The sequence below is a fragment of the Bidens hawaiensis genome, unplaced genomic scaffold (genome assembly GCF_021521415.1).
Source record: "Bidens hawaiensis isolate Kalapana, Puna unplaced genomic scaffold, B.hawaiensis_p1.1 tig00027790_1, whole genome shotgun sequence".
In the NCBI taxonomy this organism is placed as follows: domain Eukaryota; kingdom Viridiplantae; phylum Streptophyta; class Magnoliopsida; order Asterales; family Asteraceae; genus Bidens; species Bidens hawaiensis.
The window spans coordinates 22,541-45,947 of NW_027494509.1; the positions used below are offsets into that span (position 1 = coordinate 22,541).

The 23,407-nt window shown below is 33.8% G+C and overlaps 1 protein-coding gene and 1 pseudogene across 1 annotated transcript; both read left to right on the forward strand.

The window, feature by feature from the left end:
- The first annotated feature begins 11,914 nt into the window (after nucleotides 1-11,914).
- On the forward strand, nucleotides 11,915-16,525 carry LOC143575915 (DEAD-box ATP-dependent RNA helicase 28-like). Its single transcript, XM_077060155.1, has 19 exons — nucleotides 11,915-12,286; nucleotides 12,390-12,575; nucleotides 12,682-12,750; nucleotides 12,905-13,008; nucleotides 13,543-13,624; nucleotides 13,815-13,988; nucleotides 14,055-14,203; nucleotides 14,303-14,398; nucleotides 14,481-14,583; nucleotides 14,691-14,753; nucleotides 14,834-14,895; nucleotides 15,014-15,110; nucleotides 15,198-15,316; nucleotides 15,404-15,446; nucleotides 15,532-15,633; nucleotides 15,702-15,791; nucleotides 15,876-15,950; nucleotides 16,014-16,279; nucleotides 16,395-16,525. The coding sequence occupies exons 1-19, from the start codon at nucleotides 11,960-11,962 to the stop codon at nucleotides 16,408-16,410; spliced, it is 2,223 nt and encodes a 740-aa protein (XP_076916270.1). The 5' UTR covers nucleotides 11,915-11,959; the 3' UTR covers nucleotides 16,411-16,525.
- Nucleotides 16,526-19,016: 2,491 nt separating this feature from the next.
- Nucleotides 19,017-20,822, forward strand: LOC143575910 (uncharacterized; annotated as a pseudogene).
- Nucleotides 20,823-23,407: the final 2,585 nt, after the last annotated feature.

A 23,407-nucleotide genomic window follows, 5' to 3' on the forward strand; every position in this document is an offset into this window, starting at 1 on the left:
AATTGCATCTTCTAGTTGATTAATAGATGATTCCACAAAGAACTGGTTCTTCACAATGGGTAAATTTTCATCATTTTTTATCAACTTTCTTCATGCTCGATTAGTATTTTCTTTGTGATTTTGAAATATATGTTCAATTTGGTCCATGATTTAATAGTTCTTGCAGAATGAGCTTTAAGAGAATGATTTGAAGTTTTTGTAGAGTGGAGCCGTGAAGTACCAGACACAAGATAGATCTTCCATAGAACAATTGATTAGTATAATATGTTGAGAGTGTAGATAAACATCAAAAGGGAAAATTTGATAGAGCGATGATCGGTGTAGATGAATAACAAAAGGGAAAATCAGGGTGGGATCTTTTGAACGAGAGAAAGAAAGTTAGGGTTTCTTTCCTTTTTCTTTTTTTTTTGTTTTATTTTTTAATTATAGGAATTCGGTTTTACATATCTATTGTTAATGGATCTCATTTCTTTGACTGTGTCAGTTAACCTTCTTAGATGTTATTGGTTATGTGAATGTTAAACACATTTAAAATCAACTTTGCTTATTAATATACTAATAACTAGCTTAATGTTTAAGTGTGTGCCTTAAGGGTTAAGGCTTTTGCCCTCAGTTGTCTTGAATCAAAACCCATGAATAATAATTTACCAAAAGTTGCAAGAGAAGGAAAAAAAGGAAACGAAAAGGTTGTTTAATTTTCATGGTAGCCATCATCCACCCACAACTTAACTAAAATACTTTTAAGAGCAAAAATAATATTACCCCATGGAGTCATGGATTATACAAGTAATAAAGAATAAGTTTTAGATGGATGTTCGAAGATATTTTCCTTTCATCAATTTTATATCCAATAACAGTGTTGAATATTTTGGTAAATAATCTTAGTTTAATATTTTTGGTTTTGTGCATATTTGCTCGAGATGACTTGTGGTCTTGCTGGGCTTTTTTTGGACTTCAATGGGCTTAAAGGAGTTTGGGCTTGTAGCTGCTGCAAGGAGGTTGGGCTTGGCTGGTCTCATTTATTTGAAGTCTATATATTAAGAATGTAGGGTTTGAGACAAGTAAGGAGCCGTTGCAAGTTATCCTCTCACAAAATCCGATCACTCTCTCTCTTAGACTATTAGTATTGTTATCTTGTTAGATTGAGCTATTGTAATATTCTCAATCATACTTACAGTTTTTTTTGTTCCTGTTCTTCAATTATTGTAAAGGAACATTTGATTTGGGTTTGTAATTCTGGTTATTTGGAGTAATATCAGATAGATATCGAGTTCGTGACATGGTATCAGAGCTCTAAGGGGCTATGTTCGATTGTTTCGTGATCTGATTCTGGTCCTTCCGCTGGTTATTCTGGTGTATTACGGCTCTAGGGTTTTCGTTTGGAAACCCTATCTGCCTTGGGATTTCTTACAAGAATATTTGGGGGATTCTAAAGTTGTGCTCCGATTACAAGATCTACATATTGTTTCGAACAATAACCCTAAGTGAAGGTTATTGTTTCAAACGCTCTCGTGAATATTATCTGGTGGCTTCCCTTAGCTTGGTGAGATCCTTCCTTGTCTTTAATCTTTTTTGCTCTTATATTTCTTTTTGTTGGCATTAGGCCGTTGTTGCTACTGGCTAGTCGGACCAGGTTATTGATAGGGAGAGACATCCCCTGTTTTTTTGTGTTCTTCGTGTGCATCATTCTTTGTGATTACACTTTATTGTGTTCTAGGCATTCTTACTTTCTTGACTGTTGCATTTGTGTATTGATTAAATGGGAGATTCTGATAGTTCTATTGTTGTTACCGAGGTTAGTAAACTGGATGCGAGTAATCCCTTGTATCTTCATGCAAGCGATACTAGCACTCTAACTATTGTGAACATAAAATTGAAAGGAACAGAGAATTACACTGTCTGGGCTAATTCCATGCTTCTAGCTTTACAAGTTAAAAATAAAATAGGTTTTATTGATGGCTCTTGCGTAAAATCAACAGACAATGAAGTTCTTAGTAGACAGTGGGACAGGTGTAATTCTGTGGTCCTTTCTTGGATTCTTAATTCTGTTTCTGAAGAGTTATATCTAGGGCAAGTGTTTTCTAAGTTGGCTTTTGATGTTTGGAAAGATTTAAAAGAAACTTATGATAAAGTTGATGGGTCAATTGTGTTTGGTTTATATCAAAAAATTAACTCTGTGAGTCAAAATGGAAGTTCTGTGTCTGAATGTTTTCATAAACTTAACACAATGTGGAAACAGTTTGATGCCATGGTTCAGCTGCCCTCTTGTAGTTGCCAAGCATCTTCAAAGTTTAATGATTTTAATCATCTAATAAAACTGATGCAATTTTTAATGGGTCTTGATGATGTATACCAATCTGTTAGGACTTCTTTGTTGACTATAGATCCTCTCCCTACCGTGAAACATGCCTTTTCTATTGTGTCCAGGGAGGAATCTCATAGGAATACTAGCAATAGTTCAAAGACACAAACTCAAAACATGGGGTTTGTGTCTAAATCTAATCAATCGTTTGACTCAAAGAGAAAGTTCAACAGAGGGCCCAACCCCAACCTAAAGTGCAAGCATTTCAATAAGCTTGGGCACAATGTTGAAAGGTGCTTTGAGATTGTTGGATACCCCAAGGACCTAGACCGAGGGGGGGGGGGGTCCTAATTCTAATCAAGGGACTAAATCTGTTGTTTCTAATAATGTCATTACTCAAAATAAATCTGATCAGCCTTCTTCTAGTTCGGCTACTTCATTGACTCCTGATCAGGTTGCAAAGTTACTTAGTTTGTTAAATGAGAATTCAGGAGATGGTGCTCATACTTCTAATATAGGAGGTAAGAGTCTCAATGGTTTCTATGCTAATTGCTCTAGTTCTAAGTTTTTTTGTTTTACTAGTGGTTCTCCTTTTCTTAGTAGTGATGGTTAGATAGTTGATTCTGGTGCTAACCAACACATGGTTAAAACTGACAAGAATGTTTTTGATCAAATCGATGTGTCTGAATATAATGTAACTGTTAAACACCCTAATGGATCTAATGCTATTGTTTCTAAAATGGGAAATGTGAGGTTAAGTGAGACTATAATTCTGAGAGATGTGTTGGTTGTACCAGAATATCAAGTGAATTTGTTGTCTGTTCATAAATTAGCAAAAGATAATAAGGTTAAGATAATATTTGATGAGGGTAATTGTTATTTTCAGGATTTCCTCACAAAGAGAATCCTGGTGACTGGTAGTCAGTGTGATGGTCTTTACTTCTGTAGTGATGCTTCTAGTTCGTTTAAGGTGTGTCTTAATAGCTATGATGTTTTAAATTTGTGGCATACTAGGTTAGGTCATCCTGCTGATATTGTGTTAAATATTTTACAAGATGATTTAAAATTTCAATCTAGAGATAATATACAACCATGTGAGACTTGCCACAAGGCTAAGCAACATAGGGAACCTTTTCCCTTGAGCGATCATCAGTTCCTGTTCTTCAATTATTGTAAAGGAACATTTGATTTGGGTTTGTAATTCTGGTTATTTGGAGTAATATCAGATAGATATCGAGTTCGTGATAATGGACTTCCTTTAAATTCTATATAAACAAAGTTCGAACTAGTTCGTAAGAAAATTTACAAACTCCAATTCAACTCAAGATCTACGTGGTGCACATTTTTTTTCGGTAACAAGTAAAACAAAATAAATAATTCATTTTTTTAAGTCCTAGAGAATTTAGAAATGAAAGAAAATGGTATAGATTTAATATTTATTGATTTAATATTCTCACTCACCACTTTTGGAAATTAATGTGTATGGGTTATATTAGAATAAAAACTCAATTGAGTTATGAAAACTTTAAAACACATTCTTAACCACATGTTTTTAATTAAAGATTAAATCTTGTGATCCACAATTAAAGTTAATAAAAAATGTAAACGTTTATTTACATTTTCTCTCTCCTGAAAACATATATAAAAATTACTAAAAGAATGTAAAAAAAATAGCAAAACATTTTTTTTGTATTTTTGATGTTTTGTATTAAATGTAACAACGTATATTAAATGTAACAAAAAAAATGATGTTACATAGAGTTTTCACGGGTTTTCTCAACTCAAGAGGGTTTTCAAACTATATTTCTCCTAATGCATATAACCTCTATGTATGTATGTATGTATGTATGTATGTATGTATGTTTTGGTTAATTCTCACAATTTTTTCCCTCCAAAACTAATTTACCCTAATATATGTAATAAATTAATAATTATTCACTTTCCTTTTACACTATATTTACATAATATCTATATATTTTTATAAATATAAATACTAACATATTATTTTACTACATATTTCAAAATACTTGGTGAATTTCAAAAATCAACAACAAATCATGTTTCTCAAATGAAAATTGTTTCAGATTTTTTATGGAACTTAAATTTGATATTATGGGTCAAAAGTTGGTAAATAGATTATTTGGTACAAATTAACTACATTTAGGTCAAAATTTGTTATGGGTCAAAAATGAAAATTTTGAGTATTTTTAAAAGTTTAAGAATGCAAAATAGACTTATCGTCAAATGTGTTATGGGTTCAAAGTGTTGACTTTGAAATGTCAAAAGTATGAAAGTTAGAATTGTAAACATGATTTGGGTTTAAAATTTATTTTTAATAACATTTTTTAAAATAATCAAAAGGTTCGGGATTTGGCAAACTGACTATTTTTCCCACAACTATTAAAATGTAAGAAAAGACTGCGAACACTTTCGACATCCCACATCCATGCCTATTAATGCTTCTAACTTTTATCAATTTTGAAATATTTATGTTAACATTAATTTTTCTTTCAATTTGTTCAGAACGTTGTATGAGAACCATGTCATGGAAAACTATGCTCAAATAAAACAAAATATTCACAAAATTGGATGGGTTAACATGTTATTTTTTATGTTGTCATTATGACAAAGTCAAAAAGCCCTCTAAAACTTATCAAAATCTTTTTCATGGTGTAGCTTAGAAAAATATAGCTCTTAAAGAACATCCATTGTTACAATTTAATGTTCTACTTTCCTTTAATGAGTGGTAAATTGATAAATATATCAATAAAAGTGACGCTCCTTTTGTATTTAGACTGAGTGGTTAGAACTACTATCGTATGAGAAGCTTTATTTCCGAAATTGGTTCATAATCAAAAGTCTTTTAATTATACATATATGGCACCGAGAATGAATTTTCAATAGAAAGAAAAATTCTCGGGTACGTTTTTACATGAGCATTTTTTTTATTAAGTTCATTTAAAAAATATAATGGAAATGTTGCACCAACCGGAAATACCACAATGGAAATGGGAACAAATTACCATGGATTTTGTAACACACCTCCCTAAAACTTCCCGAGTAAACGATGCAATATGGGTGATAGTTGACCGACTAACCAAATCCGCACACTTCCTTCCAATCCGAACCACTTATACAACTGAGAAACTTGCTCACATTTACATCAACGAGATCGTATCCCGACACGGCGTACCTGTTTCAATCATCTCTGATAGTGACAGCCATTTTACCTCTCGTTTCTGGCAAGCCGTACAAGAAGCTTTAGGAACCCGAATTGACCTAAGTACCGCCTACCATCCCCAAACCGACGGTCAATCTGAGCTAACCATTCAAACCTTAGAAGATTTGCTTCGCGCTTGTGTACTAAACTTTGGTGGAAACTGGGATCAACATCTTCCACTGGTTGAATTTTCGTACAACAATAGCTATCACAGTAGCATTCAAGCGGCACCGTATGAAGCGCTGTACGGACGGAAATGTAGATCACCCTTGTGCTGGACTGAGGTTGGAGATACCCAAATTACACGATCTGACTTGATTCAAGAAACCACTGACAAAATCCGTAAGATCACAAGCAAATTGAAAATCGCCTGAGATCAACAGAAAAGCTACGCTGATGTTCGTAGAAAGCCGTTATCCTTTGAAATAGGCGACAAAGTTTTTCTGAAAGTATCCCCGTGGAAAGGCGTCATTCGATTCGGAAAAACCGGTAAACTAGCTCCGCGATACATTGGGCCATATGAAGTCATTTCTAAGATAGGTCCGGTAGCTTACCGACTGAAACTTCCTGTGGAGTTGAGTTCTATTCACGATGTCTTTCATGTTTCGAACCTAAAAAAGTGTCTTACTGACGAAACTGAAATCGTGCCATTAAAAGACTTAAACATAAACGAAAGACTGAATTTTGTTGAAGAACCGGTGGAAATATTAGAAGGAAAAATAAAACAATTAAGACACAACAAAATCTCTCTAGTAAAAGTTCGGTGGAATTCGCAACGGGGACCAGAATTCATGTGGGAACGGAAATCCGAATTCAAAAAGAAATACCCGCACCTGTTTCCAAACAAAGACAAAGTTGAATAATCAAATTTCGGGGACGAAATATTCTAACGGGGAGAGAATGAGACATTTGAGCCAAAACAAGGTACACCTCAGTATGTATTTACCGATTAAGCAAATAAACGCGTTTTGCGTAACAAACGAACGATTAATCGAACGGGTCGGGTTATGACCCAGATATCTTGGGGGGCCATCTATAAGTGATATACGATCTATACAAACTAAAATATTAGAAATATGGTCTTAGTTTGATAGCAAACAAGTTAAACGAAAATATGCTCGTTTAACTACTCGCTATAGATTTAAACGCGGAAGATAGTTACAAACCAAGCATTGTATCATCTGTTAAGCCGAAAAAGACTTACCAAACACTACTTGAAATGTTTTAAGCGATCCGTGAAAATATTTTTTATTTTTACAAACATATAGTATGTTTTTATAATTTTACACAAAACTAGCCGAAAAACACTTGTTTTCGCGCTGTTTAACGCACCCAATAAGTTTTTCGCGCCAAAAACAGAACCCGAACTAAATTTTGGACCGGGCTTTTCGTATTTGGGCTTGAAAAACCAGATTATTGGGCCAAAACAGCCCATGGGTTCCGATCGGCCAGCCCACCCCCACCCCCCATTCTTTTTATAAAACTTGTTTTACAAGCTTGTTTATTCATTTTGGTTTATAAGAGTTGAGGTCCAAGCAGCTGCAAGCTGAATTTCCAGAAAACCTTCAAACCCTAAGGTAAGGAGCTTAAATAAGTAGCTTTTGTACTTGTTTAATACCATAAAAACATGTCTTGGTTACTAAAAATCATTCCTAACCGTGTAAAAATCCTAAAAATGGTCCACAAACATGTTTTGATCATACACATGGTAAGGAACCTGTTTTGATAGTTTTTTTGGCCATAAACACGGATTAAATGGTTGAAACGGCGTTTTTACGGTTCAAAAGTTCGTTTTTGTGCACTAGCTGAAACCCTAAGTTAAGGGCTGTTATGTTGATGAAAAATTGCTTGGTTTGTGATATAGGACTTGTACCTAGCTTGCTTAGAAGCACAAGAACCTGAAAACTTGATAAAAAGTCGGAAACGAGCCAAACCCGCTAAGGTAATACCGAAACACTCGCTTACGGGCTATTTAGGTTAAGGTTGTGATGTGCATATTGTTAGGCCTTGAAATTTTGCAGGGACATCAGGGACCATTTGGTAATTTTTCGACCATCTGAGAATATTTGGCGAATTTATTACCAAATTGGGACGTTTATTTGGGAAAAATAGCTAAAATACTTCAAAAATTATGAAAATTTTCTGGGAACTCAGATTTGATGTATTTTGAACACATATGAATTTTGGGATCATTTGGAGAAGTTTAAAGGTGTTTTGTTTATATGCGTTCGTGTGAATTTTTATAGTCGAATTTGGGCCGAAAAGAATATCGCACGAACTTTTTACATTCTAAAATTGATACAGGTTGATTTGGGACATGATTTGAGCATTCAGGAATTTTTATGGAATTTTTGGAAATTGTTTGTGGTAAACGGACGATTTTCAGGCGAAATATAGCTGATAAAATAAATTTTTATAAATTAATAAATCAGTAAATAAATTCCAGAAATATTTTTATAAAAATCTATATATTTTAATTGATAAGTGACTAAATTTTCATAATTTAATGATTAACGGTTAATTAATTATGCTAATTTGAATATTAAATAAATTCAGTTTTTATAAAATCCGGCAGGTTTGCGACTAGCGAATCTGCGGGAATATCAAAACACCAAGAGTGATCAAAAATCATATTTTTGGACTAATTAAGTGAAAAAGAACTTGTCTATGAAAAACCTGGACAATCCGGATGGATTGTGCGCGTTTCTTTTTAAATCAAACTGAATAAACAGAAACGGGCCCCGTGGCTAATCCGGGACCCCAGTATGTGATCCTTCTTTATAACTTAATCATTTTATTAACCAATACATTTACCCAAGCTTATTTTCCCATAACTGTTTTCTGAACGCGTAAACGAACAACTTGGCCCAGCTGGGAAAACGGGAATCTGAGCCAAGTTCGGTTTTAAGTATTAGACATTGAACAACATCACAACCTAAGCCTATTGCCACATTCTGGGCATTCCAAGTATACCCAAATTAGTTATACAGCCCAGTTTAGTATTGAGATTATAATAATATTAAAAGATTAATATTATTATAATATTGATTATAGGAACTACTGATAGCGGACCAAACAAACCACGAGCTGATACAGTACTGATTATCGACTAAACCGTGAGTTTCATGACCCCACTTTTAAACTGTTTTACGAACTTTTGGGGTGAAAAGCATGTTTGATTACATATACATACCTGAAACATGTATTGATGTGAATTATCTAAGTGCTAACACACGAAAGTCCCCACGATCACAGTGATTAACTTCGAGCCGGTGGCTTGTGAATAGTACTATTGGTTTGACAAACCCAAACGGAATCGGCCTAGTTGCCGTGTCACATAGAGCCGTTTGCACATGACCATATTTATACAAACAGGCTATGTAGTGTTAGACATAGCTACCGGGGCATGTTGTGGGCGGAAAGGGGCCACAGTGGTTGATGGAGCGTGGGAAATGGATGCACGCAGCACATACAGTCAAGGCTTCACTGTAGCTTAGCATAATTACATCATGTACATACATACATACTTATTTTAAGATTACAAGTGTTGACTTGTGAATACTCATTACTGATTTCTTGAAACTCGTGAAACTCACCAACTCTAGTAGTTGACCCGTTTTAAACTGCTTTTCAGGTGTACCTAAATTGGAATGATTTGGTGATCTGTTACTTGCCTGAGGTGTGTGGTTGATGCTATGTGAATAGAAGCAAGGGCGATAGTAGTAAGAATGTATAGTTAACGAACTAGTTTTGTTTGTATCGCCTAGACTGTAAAACAATGATAGAACGAAGAAATATAATATATTGTAAATTAGTTTGTAATGTTTCTTTATAAACAATGTGTTGATATCAGAGGTGTCTGTTACATTCCCGTTTTACGCTTCCGCGTTGTGCTAGTCGGGGTGTGACACTTGGGCATGTTTAAAGCTTGTCGTAAATCAAGTTTTTATGAGGCGATCTTTAGTAATACATAAGCAACTCGGCTAATTTCATCTCTAATTAGAATCGTTATATGCTTACACTATAATTAAAATTCTGTACAATTATGCTTTACTTAATGTTAATTCATTAAATAACTAGGATGTAGCTCGTGTAATATACGAGTGATTAAAAAAATACAATAAAAATTAAATTTAATAATATATATAATAACATAACTTATGGATTCATAAGATATAAATAACGACAAATAAAAATTTATAATTAATAAATATCTAAAAATCTCATTTAATACAACATTTAAAGTAATATTTATTTATAACTTTTGTTTGTAATTCTAAAAATGATAATAGTATTAGTTATGGATTCATAAGATATAAATAATAATAAATAAACTTTATAATTAATAAATATCTAAAAATCTCATTTAATACAACATTTAAAGTTATATTTGTAACTTTTGTTTGTAATTCTAAAAATAATAATAGTATTAGTTGACATCATACTTGGCTACTCTTGTTGAATGGCATGTGAAAGAATGTTTTTGTTTTAATAATATAGGTAGATTTTAAGTAGTTAAACTATCATGGAACCACAACATATAGGTTATAATATAACCTTTTTTAACACTTCTAAGTATTTTCTTGCATATATTTAGTTTATATTTTTTTTCTTAAAACTGATTTTTTTATAAACTTATGGATTAAAGTTGAAAAAATAGTACGGTCTGTGGCAATACCATACACTAGAGATTGAATAGATTCGTGAAAAGTCCAAAATCTATGGTTACTCAAAAAGCTTTTGCTTAGCTGTTGCCCCACATGCTTATGTCTTCAAATAATTTCCCACGAAAGTAGAATCAGTGAATCTTAATGCATTGGTTTATATTAGCAATTATATAATACTAGCTTATATTCCTGTATAATACATGGGATTGGATAAAAGTAATTATAAAATTCACACAAACCTTTTGTTCAAGTTGATGATTCCCACAAAGAATTTAATAAACAAATTGAGGAAGACCAACGAATATGTATATCACAAATTCAGACAAACTCTTTGAGTCTTAATTGTTAAGGATGGCGATGGGATGATATTGATAATTACAGTCTCATATTCAATTGTAAAAACATGTTGCACAATTGTTCGGTACCCGATGGCTACTACTCCCTCTATCCATCACGATTTCAAGCACATTTCTTATTACATTTATTTTTATATAAATTTGTTACCCAAGGAACTCATAAATATAAAAACTAACAGGTCAATAAAAATTAGTACAATACTCTATTAAACAACGATACCCAAAAAACATAAACAAAATAAAATGCTTATGGTTATGATTTGGATAAACATGTAATCCAACAACCTAATACTATACTTGTCCCGTACCACATAAATTTTCCTTCTTGTATTCATGCTCTTTCACATCCCTTCACTGAGAGTAAAAGAGAGTTTGCAGGATATTCAAATGCGGGTTTTTAATATTCTTTCATTTACAAGTGGCAAAAACAACTGGTTTCGATTTTGCTTCAGAGACCGGTTAAAGAGAAAGGTAGTTAGTTAAACTTAATCGAACCGTCAATTTGTAATTGGTTTGAGAACTCCTTCATTGAAATTGGTTTGAACCGAACCGAACCGAACCATATAACAACAACGTGTTTCAAAACCGAACCGTTTTAGGTCCAAAAAGCAATTTTTGCCCCTCTAATTTCATTTTTAATTCCTTAACGGATTGATCCAGATCTGTTTCATAATCCTGGTCTAGAGTCCACAATTTTCTTAACCCATTAACGTAAAAATAACCAAGAAACCCATTAACAAAAATTAAATCAGGCCCACTTAAGTAATTACCAGGCCCTAAAAACCAAGTTCCAGCTAGCCCAACAATACATAACTTGACCTTCAAGTGCGTCCGTACCAACGATTTATTTCATTCTGAATAGCTAAACCCGCTAAAACCCTTTGCAGTCACTCCGGCCACTCTCCACCGCCTCCGCCGGCGGCGTTTCACCGGTCAACGATCTCCAGTTTCAATTGCTTTTGCAGCAAGGTAAGCCGTTAGTTGCTTTGACTACAGCTCAAATTATATTTACCGTCAATTATTCCAAATTCAAAATAATAATAATAATTAGGGTTTGGATCAAATACAAATGAAATTAACATGCTAATTTTAAGAATCAAGTAGAGTAATTATGTAATTACATCATAGAGTAATTTTGTAATTACTCTACGATGTAATTATATAATTACTCTACTTGTATTTATAATTACTCTACTTGATTCTCACAATTAGCATTGATTATCACAATTAGCACGTTAATTTTAATTGTACATTAATTATTATTATTATTGTTGTTGTGTTAGTTTCAGTTTTAATAATTGTATAAATTATAGCTTTTGATTTCATTTATTAGCTCTTTTAAGTTAGTTGTACTAATTGACAATTTGACATTACGCATTGGGCATTTAGGTTAGGGTTTTATAAACTCTAAAGAATGGAGGATTTAGAGTTTGAATTTGAGCCTCCAAGTGATGAAGAAATTGATTATGAAGAAGATGTTAGTAGTGATGGAGAAGATGGGGATGAAGGAAACAGTGATGTGGATGAAAAGGTTAAGAGTAAAAAGAAGACACAGTCTCCATGGGACTTTTCGTCTTACACTGAGTCCGTTGCGGAGGAGCACGCGCGCAGAAGCACAACTTCTATTGATGAGAAAATCTCGAAGCTCGTTCAACAGCGAAGTCACGCGGAAGCCATACGAGAAAAAGATGATGTGGATGAGGATGAGGATGAGTCGTCGGATTCTGAGCCGGACCGTCAGGTAAGGATGTGATTTTTATAATTATATGCACGTAAAGATTGCTCGGTTTTGGTTAATGAGAATTAAGGTTGTTTTAACATGTATTTGAATTCGTTTGTTTTAGGAGGATTTTAAACCGGAAGAAGACGATGAGATTCCTACCACGGCAGGCGGTGGAGATAAAAAATCTTTCTTTGCGAAGGCAGATGGTGTTTCATTTCATGCAAATAGCTTCATGGATCTTCACCTTTCGAGGCCTTTGCTTCGAGCCTGTGAAGCTTTGGGATACACCAAACCAACACCCATTCAGGTTATGATGATATTAATATACTGCTACTTTACATGAAATTTAACTGTTTCATGTTTTTGTTTATATGTTTATAAGTGTTTTAAATGTTTACTGTTTAAATTTTTAGGCAGCGTGTATACCTTTAGCTCTTACCGGGCGTGATATATGTGGTAGTGCAATTACAGGATCTGGGAAGGTATTTTGCTAACAATTAGAATATCTATATAACTTCACTAATTACTGTTATATATATATAATATATATATATATATATATATATATATTTATAAAGAAAGATTTGTTTTTGATTAGCGATGAGTAACACTGACATTTTGTTTAAAATTTGGCAGACAGCTGCGTTTGCTTTGCCGACATTAGAGAGATTGTTGTTTCGGTCCAAACAACCTGCAATAAGGGTCCTCATTCTTACTCCTACAAGAGAGTTGGCAGTTCAGTAAGTTTTTAAAGTTTTCAATGTATTTTAGGCATATTTATAGTAGCTTTTCAATTGTACACATTGGACCAGAAGTTTTTTAAGCACCGATAAGTTGTAATACTTGCTTGTTAGACGTTTTAAACTTTGACACCATTTCAATCTTGTTGGTATTCGTGTATGTTTATATAATTTTGGTTATTTATTGTTTAACTCATACTAGTTAAATGGAAATGTTAAGGAAACGCCTCCAGTGGGCTGAAAGTCACTCAAAAGTTTTTTTCTATATGTGCAACATTCTAAATTGCTTTTTTCATAGTTTTGTTTGATTTTATTATTACATAGTTTTTTATAATCATATTTAAGACATTAATCGTTGACAAAAAGTTAAAAGATGGACAAGGAATTGTAGAGTTCACTCTATATTGTCTCGTTACAAAAGTTACCTTTTCTACTAACTTTTTTTATTGTGCCACCTTTACATGTAACAGTTGTGCAACCCTTTTTTTGATGTTGGAATTCAAGTTATAATTTGTGTTTTGACTGGTTAAACAGGATTGATAGCATGATCAAAAAACTCTCACAGTTTGTTACAGACATCAGATCTTGTCTTATTCTTGGTGGGCTTCCATTGAAGGTTTGTACACCATCTTATGCTTTTCAGATCATTTCAGTTATCCACTTCATTTCAATGGTCACATAAAGTTGGTTTTGCTTGTAGTCACTTCATCTTTTGAGTCTGTTTCTTTCATTCAGTTGAAATAAATATTTGTATCTTCTTATTAATAAATGACCTTATGCTGCAAATATTTTAAATTTACTGTCAGGCTCAAGAAGCAGCGTTGAGATCCTTGCCAGATATTGTAGTGGCCACCCCGGGACGTATAATTGATCATTTACGCAATTCTATGTCAGTAGATTTGGATAATCTTGCAGTTCTAATCCTTGATGAGGCAGATCGTCTTCTTGAACTTGGATTTGAAGCCGAGATTCGTGAATTGGTAATCCTAAACTTTTAAAATTTTTATGATCATTAGCTTATTAACTAACATTTGTAATCCTTGCAGGTGAGACTTTGCCCTAAAAATAGACAGACTATGCTGTTTTCAGCTACTATGACTGAGCAAGTTGATGAGCTTATTAAATTATTACTCAACAAACCATTGCGTCTCTCTGCTGATCCCACGACAAAGCGTCCATCAACTTTAACAGAGGAGTATGTGGAATGGTTTTGTTTTAATTAGGATATAAATCTGTTATAGAAGTATGGATTATTGTAAGAAAAAGTTGTCACCTTTTTAACTTTTATTTACAGGGTTGTTAGAATAAGGAGGGCTCGAGAAGGAAATCAAGAGGCTGTTCTTCTTGCATTGTGTTCTAAGACATTTACATCCAAAGTGATTATATTCAGGTAACTGTAAATACTATATGCTTGAGGAATTGAGGTCTTTTTACACTTGCTTTTGGATTGATATTTACTGTTGTAATGACAGTGGAACAAAACAAGCAGCACATAGGTTGAAGATTTTGTTTGGCTTAGCTGGTTTTAAAGCTGCTGAGCTTCATGGAAATCTCACACAGGCACAGCGTTTAGATGTGAGTATGAATCATCAAGGTTTTTTTATATAAAATGAAGAAAAGTCGAACTAGAAATTGATGTAGTTGTTATAATGACATTATATATACCCTTGCTATATGTATAGGCCTTGGAACTATTCAGAAGGCAGGAAGCTGATTTTCTGATAGCTACTAATGTTGCTGCTCGTGTATGTGGCCAACTTGATAATCATATTTTGTTGGTTTATATGTCACATAAATATTAACCTTTATAATGGTTTCGTTACAGGGGCTTGATATTATTGGAGTCCAAACGGTTATCAACTATGAGTGCCCACGTGACCTTACTAGGCAAGTTGTAATTGCTTCACTTAGTATACGCAGTCTTGACTCTTGACATCTGTGCTGATTTTGTTGTCTTTACAATTTATATCTATCTTATTTTATGTGTGAATTATATTTTTTATAGCTATGTGCATCGAGTGGGACGTACTGCTAGAGCTGGTAGAGAAGGTTATGCTGTTACTTTTGTCACCGATAACGATCGGTCTCTTCTAAAAGCTATTGTGAGTTCACTTTAATTCTTAACATCAACTTCATTAAAAAGAAAATTTGTCACTTCATTTTGAATTTATGTGACTTATTCATTACAGGTAAAAAGAGCTGGTTCAAAGCTCAAGAGTCGTATTGTTGCAGAGCAATCAATAACCAAATGGAGCCAAATCATAGAGCAAATGGAGGATCAAGTAGCAACAATTCTTAGAGAAGAGAGGTTTATATCACCTTTAATTAGTAATTATCATTGTTATATTCGTTGTATGTCACTGACATCATAATTTGTAACGTGTAAATGATCTAGGGAAGAAATGGCTCTAAGAAGGGCTGAAATGGAAGCAGACAAGGTATGCACAAACTTTTCTAGATAGTGTGTCTAATATTGTCAACAAGTCTTGTTTCAAAAACAGTTTATAACTGTTCTCTTTGCAGGCAGAAAATATGATTACGCACAGAGATGAAATATTTGCTCGTCCTAAGAGGACTTGGTTTGTTACAGAGAAGGAGAAAAAACTTGTTGCTAATGCTGGAAAGGTAACATTCTATATATTAGTTGCTATCTTTTATTCTACCCTTTTGGATATTTACTCTTTTGTCCTCAGGAAACCGAGAAAGGATCTAAAAAGAAGGTGATGAGTGCTGAAGAAGCTGAAGAGCGTAAGAAGAAAGAAAAGAAAAAGAGAGAGCATGAGGTGCTTATATTTATCTTTGATTAGTATCAAAAATAAAAAAGAGAAAAGATTATACTATTAGTTCTTGACTATTTTTGGTGGCAGAGAAATCTTCCTCGAAAGAAAAGGAGGAGACTTGAAGCATCTAGGGAGATGCTAGAAGACGAAGCAGAAAATGAGGTACGTCACATTTATATTTTTCCTATTTTTAAATATTAACTAATACGGTTGTATCGTTTTCAGGGGAACAATAGAAATAAGAAAGAGAAACCGGGGATGTCTCTAGTTGATTTGGCTTATAAGCGTGCAAAAGCAGCAAAGGGTGCTAAAAAGGCAGCTGATGCCGGGAAGCCTGTGAGGACCAATAAGAAAGGACCAAAAAAATCTTCTCACTCAAGTAAATCAAGACCCGAAGAAATGAAGGAGCTTTTTCAAAGTGATATGAGTGAAAAGAAGCAAAAACGAAGCTCATCGGTTGGCAAGAAGTCTTCGTTTAAGAGCAAGTCAAGGTACGTTACTGTAAAGGAAGAAATGAAAGCCACTTTTATTAATTGTTAGGAGGTTTTGGACACTTTATATTGGTTTGGCTTTGTCGAAGTTCATTTTTTAAATGTTTTGTTACAGGTACAAGCGGAGGTAGTAGAGTTGATTCAGATGAAAAGAAACTCATTCGGGCTCGGACAAGTTTTTGGTATCAATCAGTTGCAGTTGCGGTCGTGATCTGACAGTTTCTGGTATGATGTAATATTACTTGAGCTAATGAAACTGTTGTTCTACCCACAATTTTGATTAAACGAATGATTTAATGTTTCTATTTTGACTTTGAATATTGTATAAAATTACATCTTGATTCGGTATTTAATGGTTTAATTTTGTCTGTTAATTCTAATCATGAACTGCGAACTATCGTTATTATGTTTTGAAATCATTAAAGTTTATTATTTTTTTATATTGAGATGGTGTATTAATAACTATAAAATATAAGTAACTATTTAAAGGTTAAATGCTCAGTTTATTTATATGGCTGGTTTTAACAGCAAAACGTTGGCAACATAATGTTTAAAAATTCATTTATTTGCTCAAGTTTTAGCTTAGCCTAACCTTGTGGTATACATTCACGCCCCTTAACTTTACGTAGGCATCACATTACATATTTTATCCCATTTCACTCTACCTCCCCTAAGGAAATTGTTTTAACCCCTCTTAACCTCCCTTAGTTTAATGTATATTAATTTTAAAATTATTGTGTGTGTAAAAGATTTTAATGTCTGTTAATATTTTAACCATCTTGCGTTTAACACTTCTTAACCCATAAAGGGAGTGGTGTATCAATCGTTAACCCTGTCAAGTCAGCTCGAACACTATAGACGTTAAGGTATACCCCTACTTAAGTTAAAATAATGTTTATAAACGTATCTAAATTGATTTCTTTTTGGTATCTATACGCAAGTTGCTACTCTCTCTTTAAACCATATCACTTTGATATAAAATAATAATTGAATAATAAAACTTGTTTACAAATCTTTAGGTTTAATCGTGCAATGCATAAGTAAACTTTTAACCATTTATGTTTTGGTAATCCGTAAGATAATTTGTACCGGTAATGTAATTGGCAAGACTTCCAACTTGAACTTTTATTGTTAAAGTTAAATAATTTGTACTAGTAATGTAATCGGCGAGACTTTCAACTTTAACTTTTATTGTTAAGAGAAATCTCACTCAAACTCAAGGTAAATTCTTCTGACATTGTCACTGTCAAACAATTGACTACTATTGCTCAATCAATATATTGTAAATTGTTTTGAAACGATATAAATGACGGATAAGACAGACAAAGTTATTTATTTGTGCGCTGTGGTGACTGGTTGTTAAATATGAAAAAAAAAGGGGGGGGGGGGGTGATATTATGTAGGCGTCATGTGCTTGGATAGTTTCACATAAACACATATATTGTAGTATTGTGAAATGATTGGTTTGGCATAATAATAATAATAATATAGTTTATTGGATTTTAATAATCCTTGTTGAACGGTATTGACCGATAACAATCTATATTTATTTTATAGTCATTGGCAGTCCCAAATTTTAAAATGTTGGCCTCCAATGGTCCCCCGTTAAAAAAGACTTAACGACGTTATGGTTTTTACCGAATTTCAAACTAATGTTTTAGGGTTTTTAATCGGAATGAGGATACGAGTCAATTGGTGTAAAACTTAACTCGAAACGTTGATCCAAACGACTTAATTTTTGTTAATTGTAAGTTCAAAGACCCGAATTGAAGCATTGTTTTGTCATTTTGGAGCGTCATTTCGAACTAAGTTTTACATTAGTCGACTAGTATTCCCGTTCCAATCAAAAGTCCTAAAACATTAGCTTGAAATTCGGAAAGAAGTATAACGACGTTAAGTCCTTTTTAAGGGGGGCCATTAGGAGTTGGGGGGCAACTTTTTTAAATTTGGAACCGCCGGTGTCTATAAAATGAATAAGGAGATGCTTATTAATTTAAGACCCTAAACCCCTAACCTGTATTGCATATTGCCATTGTCGGTTGGCATACAATTTTTTCTTTCGCGTGCGTTGGTTGGTAAGCTTCTTTCTTTGGTTGTTTAGTGTACTGAAATTAGTTTATTCGTCTTGTAATGAACTGGCGATTGAGTATTCTAATCAGACATTTTTCCCCAATTCTGTTTTAGGTTTTATTTTATATTGGAATTTAAGTCCTTCAGAACATGTTCATTCAGTTTCAAATTAACTCTACAACACTCCTGGATTCATAGACCTAATTACACTTTACCGAAATTATTTACCTACTTCTACATAATAAACTCTAGTTTTTAATTGATATTATATACGCTACAAGAGCTGTAAAGGAGCGCTGCGTCATTTACAATTTATTAATTATTTTATATACATCTTTAATTATTTTTTATATATTCTGAGGAAAACCTAAATGAGCCTAAGCTCGGCTCGAGCTCGCGTGCAGTGCTTAAATGAGCCAAAGCTAGGTTCTGCAGTGTGAATTTAAAACATGCAAGTCCAAAAGAGCTAAAGCTAGAAAAAATACACTAGGCCCGTTAAGGCTCAACTGATCTTCCATACAAGGCTTGAGCTCAGGTTCATTAACTACATGAGCTTGTTTGATCTGATCTCAAGTAGCTCGCAGGCGGCTTGTTTGCACCACTAGCTACAAATATAATAAATAATCTAATAGGGATGAGAGCCGTAATAAAGTGATGTTTGTTTTGTTTACTTCTGTTGGCAGCAATGTCCGGACGACAGACCCCGGGCACTGTTTTATGCTGCAAATGTGGCATCGTAATCGCCCCGAATGCCGCCAACATGTGTGCCGATTGTCTTCGTTCTGAAGTAGACATAACCAAAGGACTACAGAAGCAAGTTATCATCTATCAGTGCCCTGAATGCGGTCGCTACTTGCAGCCACCAAGAACTTGGATTAAAGCTCAATTAGAGTCCAAAGAACTCTTAACCTTCTGTGCCAAAAGAGTAAAGAAGTTAAACAAAGTAAGATTGATACACGCAGAATTCATCTGGACCGAACCTCACTCCAAGAGGCTTAAAGTCAAACTCACGGTCCAAAAAGAGGTCCTCAACGGTGCGGTTCTTGAACAAGCGTTTATGGTCGAGTATGCGGTTCAAGATCAGATGTGTGAGTCATGCTCTCGGGTTCTGGTCAACCCGGATCGATGGGTGGCTGTGGTCCAGCTCAAGCAGCATGTTTCTCACCGAATAACTTTCTTGTATCTAGAACAAGTTATTCTTAAACATAATGCAGCTACCAGAGCTATCAGGGTCAAGCAAACGGATCGCGGGCTTGATTTCTTTTTTGATAACCGTATTCACGCAGTTAAGTTTGTTGAGTTTATTCAAAAAGTTGTTCCGATTAAGAGCCGACACGATAAGCAACTTGTGTCACATGATGCTAAAAGCAATAATTACAATTATAAGTACACGTTTTCTGTTGAAATTTGCCCGATTTGTCGTGAGGATCTCGTTTGTCTCCCACCAAAACTATCTGCGAGTTTGGGACACCTGGGCCCGTTTCTTGTTTGCACCAAAATCAGCAATAATATTGCTTTACTCGATCCGTTAACTCTCAGGCATTGTTTTCTTGACGCTGAGCAGTACTTTAGGGCACCATTTACTTCACTTCTTTCGTCTAAACAGCTTGTTGAATATGTGGTTTTGGATGTTGACCCAATTTCTGAAGTCAACATTGGTGGGGCAAAGTATGTGAAGGCGGATGCACAGGTGGCGCGCGCATCTGATTTTGGTAAGAACGATACTATGTTCTTTGTGAGGACTCATTTAGGTCATGTTTTGAGTTCTGGTGATTATGCTCTTGGTTATGATTTGAATGCTGCTAATAATAATGATATTGAAGTTGATAAATATAAAGGTCTTGTGATCCCGGAAGTTATTTTAGTTAAGAAAAGTTATGAAGAAAAGAGGTTAAAGAAGCGTGGAAAGCCTCGTTCTTGGAAGATGAAAAAAATTAAAATAGAGGTTGATGCGAGTGAAATGCGGGGTCGAGTGGATGAAGAAAAGGAGATTGATGAATATGAACAGTTTTTGAGGGATATTGAGGAGAACCCGGATTTGAGGTTTAATATTTCTTTGTATCGGAACGAAGAATACCAGTTACCGGAAATGGGTTCTGTGAGTGATGGTGAAGACGACGGCGTGCCGTCTGTGCCGTTATGGGAGCTGCTTGATGATCTTAAAATAAGTGATGAAGTTGTTGTTGATGATGATGATGATGATGGTGTTGAAGATATGAAGGAGTGATTTCAAGTGGTATGAACCCTGCTGCTTTGGTTTGTTTAGAGTGATCTTATATTTTTTTTGTTTTGCTTTTTACTGTGAAAATTTACATGTTTTCACCAATTTTTGGATCATGTTTAGATTTTAATCCGAGTAAAGATTCTATATGTTTGCTATTTTTGTCATGGGCGTAAATGCGTAATTGATTCGAGCTCGACTTTTGGTCGTTTATATCTAAAGCTCGGGCTGGATGTATGCTTGTTTGGGTTGTCTGTAAACGAACCACGCGTTTAGTGAACCGTTTGATGACAAGTTCGTTTATGCTCGTTTATGTAATAAATTAACGAACATGAATAAAGTTTTTTTTAGTTAAATGAACGAACATGAACACGCATTGGTTGTTTATATATGCTCGTGAACATGTTTATGTTCGTTCATTTAGTTTACGTTTGTTTGAGGTCGTTAATATATATTCAATTAAATTTTTAAGCCCATTACAATTTAGTTTAGTATTAATAACTCTTTGGTCCAATATATTATTCACATCTACTTAGGTTTAACTCAATTTTGTTGTTTACGTTTATGAATTGTTTGTTTAATATTGTTAACAAAAACATAAACACGAACACATTCATTTGCTTCATGAGCGAACATGAACAAGAAACTCGGTTCATTTTGCTCATGTTTGAACATTTATTCGGTTAAAGTCAAACGAACGAGCACTTAGTCGGTTTGTTTATAAGCCTACTTGTGACTTGTGAGTCTAGACAAACTGATATTTTAATGCTTAGTATTCAAAAGTGTTATTTTATCGTTCCTAAAAAGCTCCAATTTATAGATGAACTCATTTAGGCTCTCGACTTTGAGCTTTTAACGAGTTAACATCAAAGTGTGTACAGAGTTTTGGCTCGTTTCATGTTTGGGATTGAGTTTGAAAAATGTTTATTGGCTTATTAGCTTTTTCAAAAAGTCAAGATTTGAGGCTTTTGGAAAACTATTTTTTAACCTTTTAAAGAAGCTAAAATAAAAAAGATTTTTGTAATTGCGAAACATATTTTAATTTATTAACTTTTTAAAAACACCAATAAGCTAATAAGCATTTTTCAAACCCAATCCCAAACATTTGCAACTTTTGGGAAAATGTCATATTGTCATATTGTTTTATAAAAACAGTTGCGACTTTTGGGAAAATTCCCAAAATGACCCTATTTTGGAAATATATTCTAATTTTGTCTCCCAAAATTAATAATTCCAAAGATGTCATATTCTGACTCATCTTTGACTATGCGTTAGGAAATCTAACACGTTTTTAACGACATGTTACTAACATGTCGTTAAAAACGTGTTAGATTTCCTAACGCATGGTCAAAGATTAGTTAGGCCTCCAAACACATGGTCAACGACGTGTTATCATCAAACGTATAGTCAAAGACATGTTAGTCTTTTGTTGGTTTGTTTCTTTTTTTAATATTATATTATTATAACTAGTTTTACTTATATTTGGTTTTTCTTTTATAACTTCTAATATAAAACCTTTTATATTATTTCGAATATACTGACGAGACATGCTTATTTTTATCTACAGTCCGACATAAATTTACTCCAACTCGAGCTGTGTCAAACTAATATAGAAATTTTCAATAAAATTTGACCCCGCACGATTTTAAATAAAATTTTTGTCAACATGTAAATAAAAATACGCGTGTCTTCTCGGTAAGTTTGAAATAATATTAAAATTTTTATATTAGAAGTTATAAAAGAAAAACCAAATATAAGTAAAATTATTTATAATAATATAATATTAAAAAAAAAACAAAGAAACAAAAGGCTAACATGTCTTTGACTATATGTTTGATGCAAACACGTTGTTGACCATGTGTTTGAAGGCCTAACTCATCTTTGACCATGCGTTAGGAAATCTAACACGTCGTCAAAGACGTGTTAGATTTTTTAACACATAGTCAAAGATGAGTTAGAAAGGGACATTTTTGAAATTATTAATTTTGGGGGACAAAATTAAAATCTCTTTTTAAAATAGGGTCATTTTGGAAATTTTCCCGCAAACTTTTTGGTAGCTTTTGTAACTTTGACAAAGGGTACAACATGAAGAGCAAGATGTACAAGTGGTGTACATGGTTTCCTAGAGGCGAAGTAATCATTGGGACTGGCCTTGAATAATTGGGTAAGGAAAACGACAAGAAACAAAAGAGAAAAAGTAAGTGGGTACGAGGGTGGTACTTTCAACGGTACCATCAGATGAGATGAGACCGCATACAGCTTCCTTAAAGTTACCGGGAATCCCGGACTAAAACATGGTTTCCTTAAAACAAAATAATAATATAATTACTGAAAAGCATACAATACCTAATGACTAATTTAAGCGGTGACGGCTCAACTAAAAAAACCCAACCTTAATATCATGTCTAAAACTTTTAGGTTTTAGTAAGAAGCATAAATAATTGGTGGTGTTTCATTAAAACTTACTCAAAACGAGTGACCGTATGATTTATGTACTTTAAAATTGTATATAAAAAACGTGTGTCTTAAACATATTTAGTTTAGGGGTGCAAACAAGCTGAGCCAAGACTGAGCTCGACTAGGATCGAGTTCGGCCTGTTTTGATTTACAAGAGCTTGAACTTGCCTAGTTTCAAGCTCTTTTCCTAAAACTCCAACTTGGTTTGTGAGTTGTTTTTAAAATTGGGCTTGGATCGACTCGTTTATTATTATGTATATGTGTTTTTAATTATTTTTTTATATTTTGAGAAAAACCTTAACCCAGCCTAATTTCGGCTCGAGCCCGTGTAGTATCTTAAATGAGCTAAATCTTGGCTCGAACTCGGCTATGGAATGTGA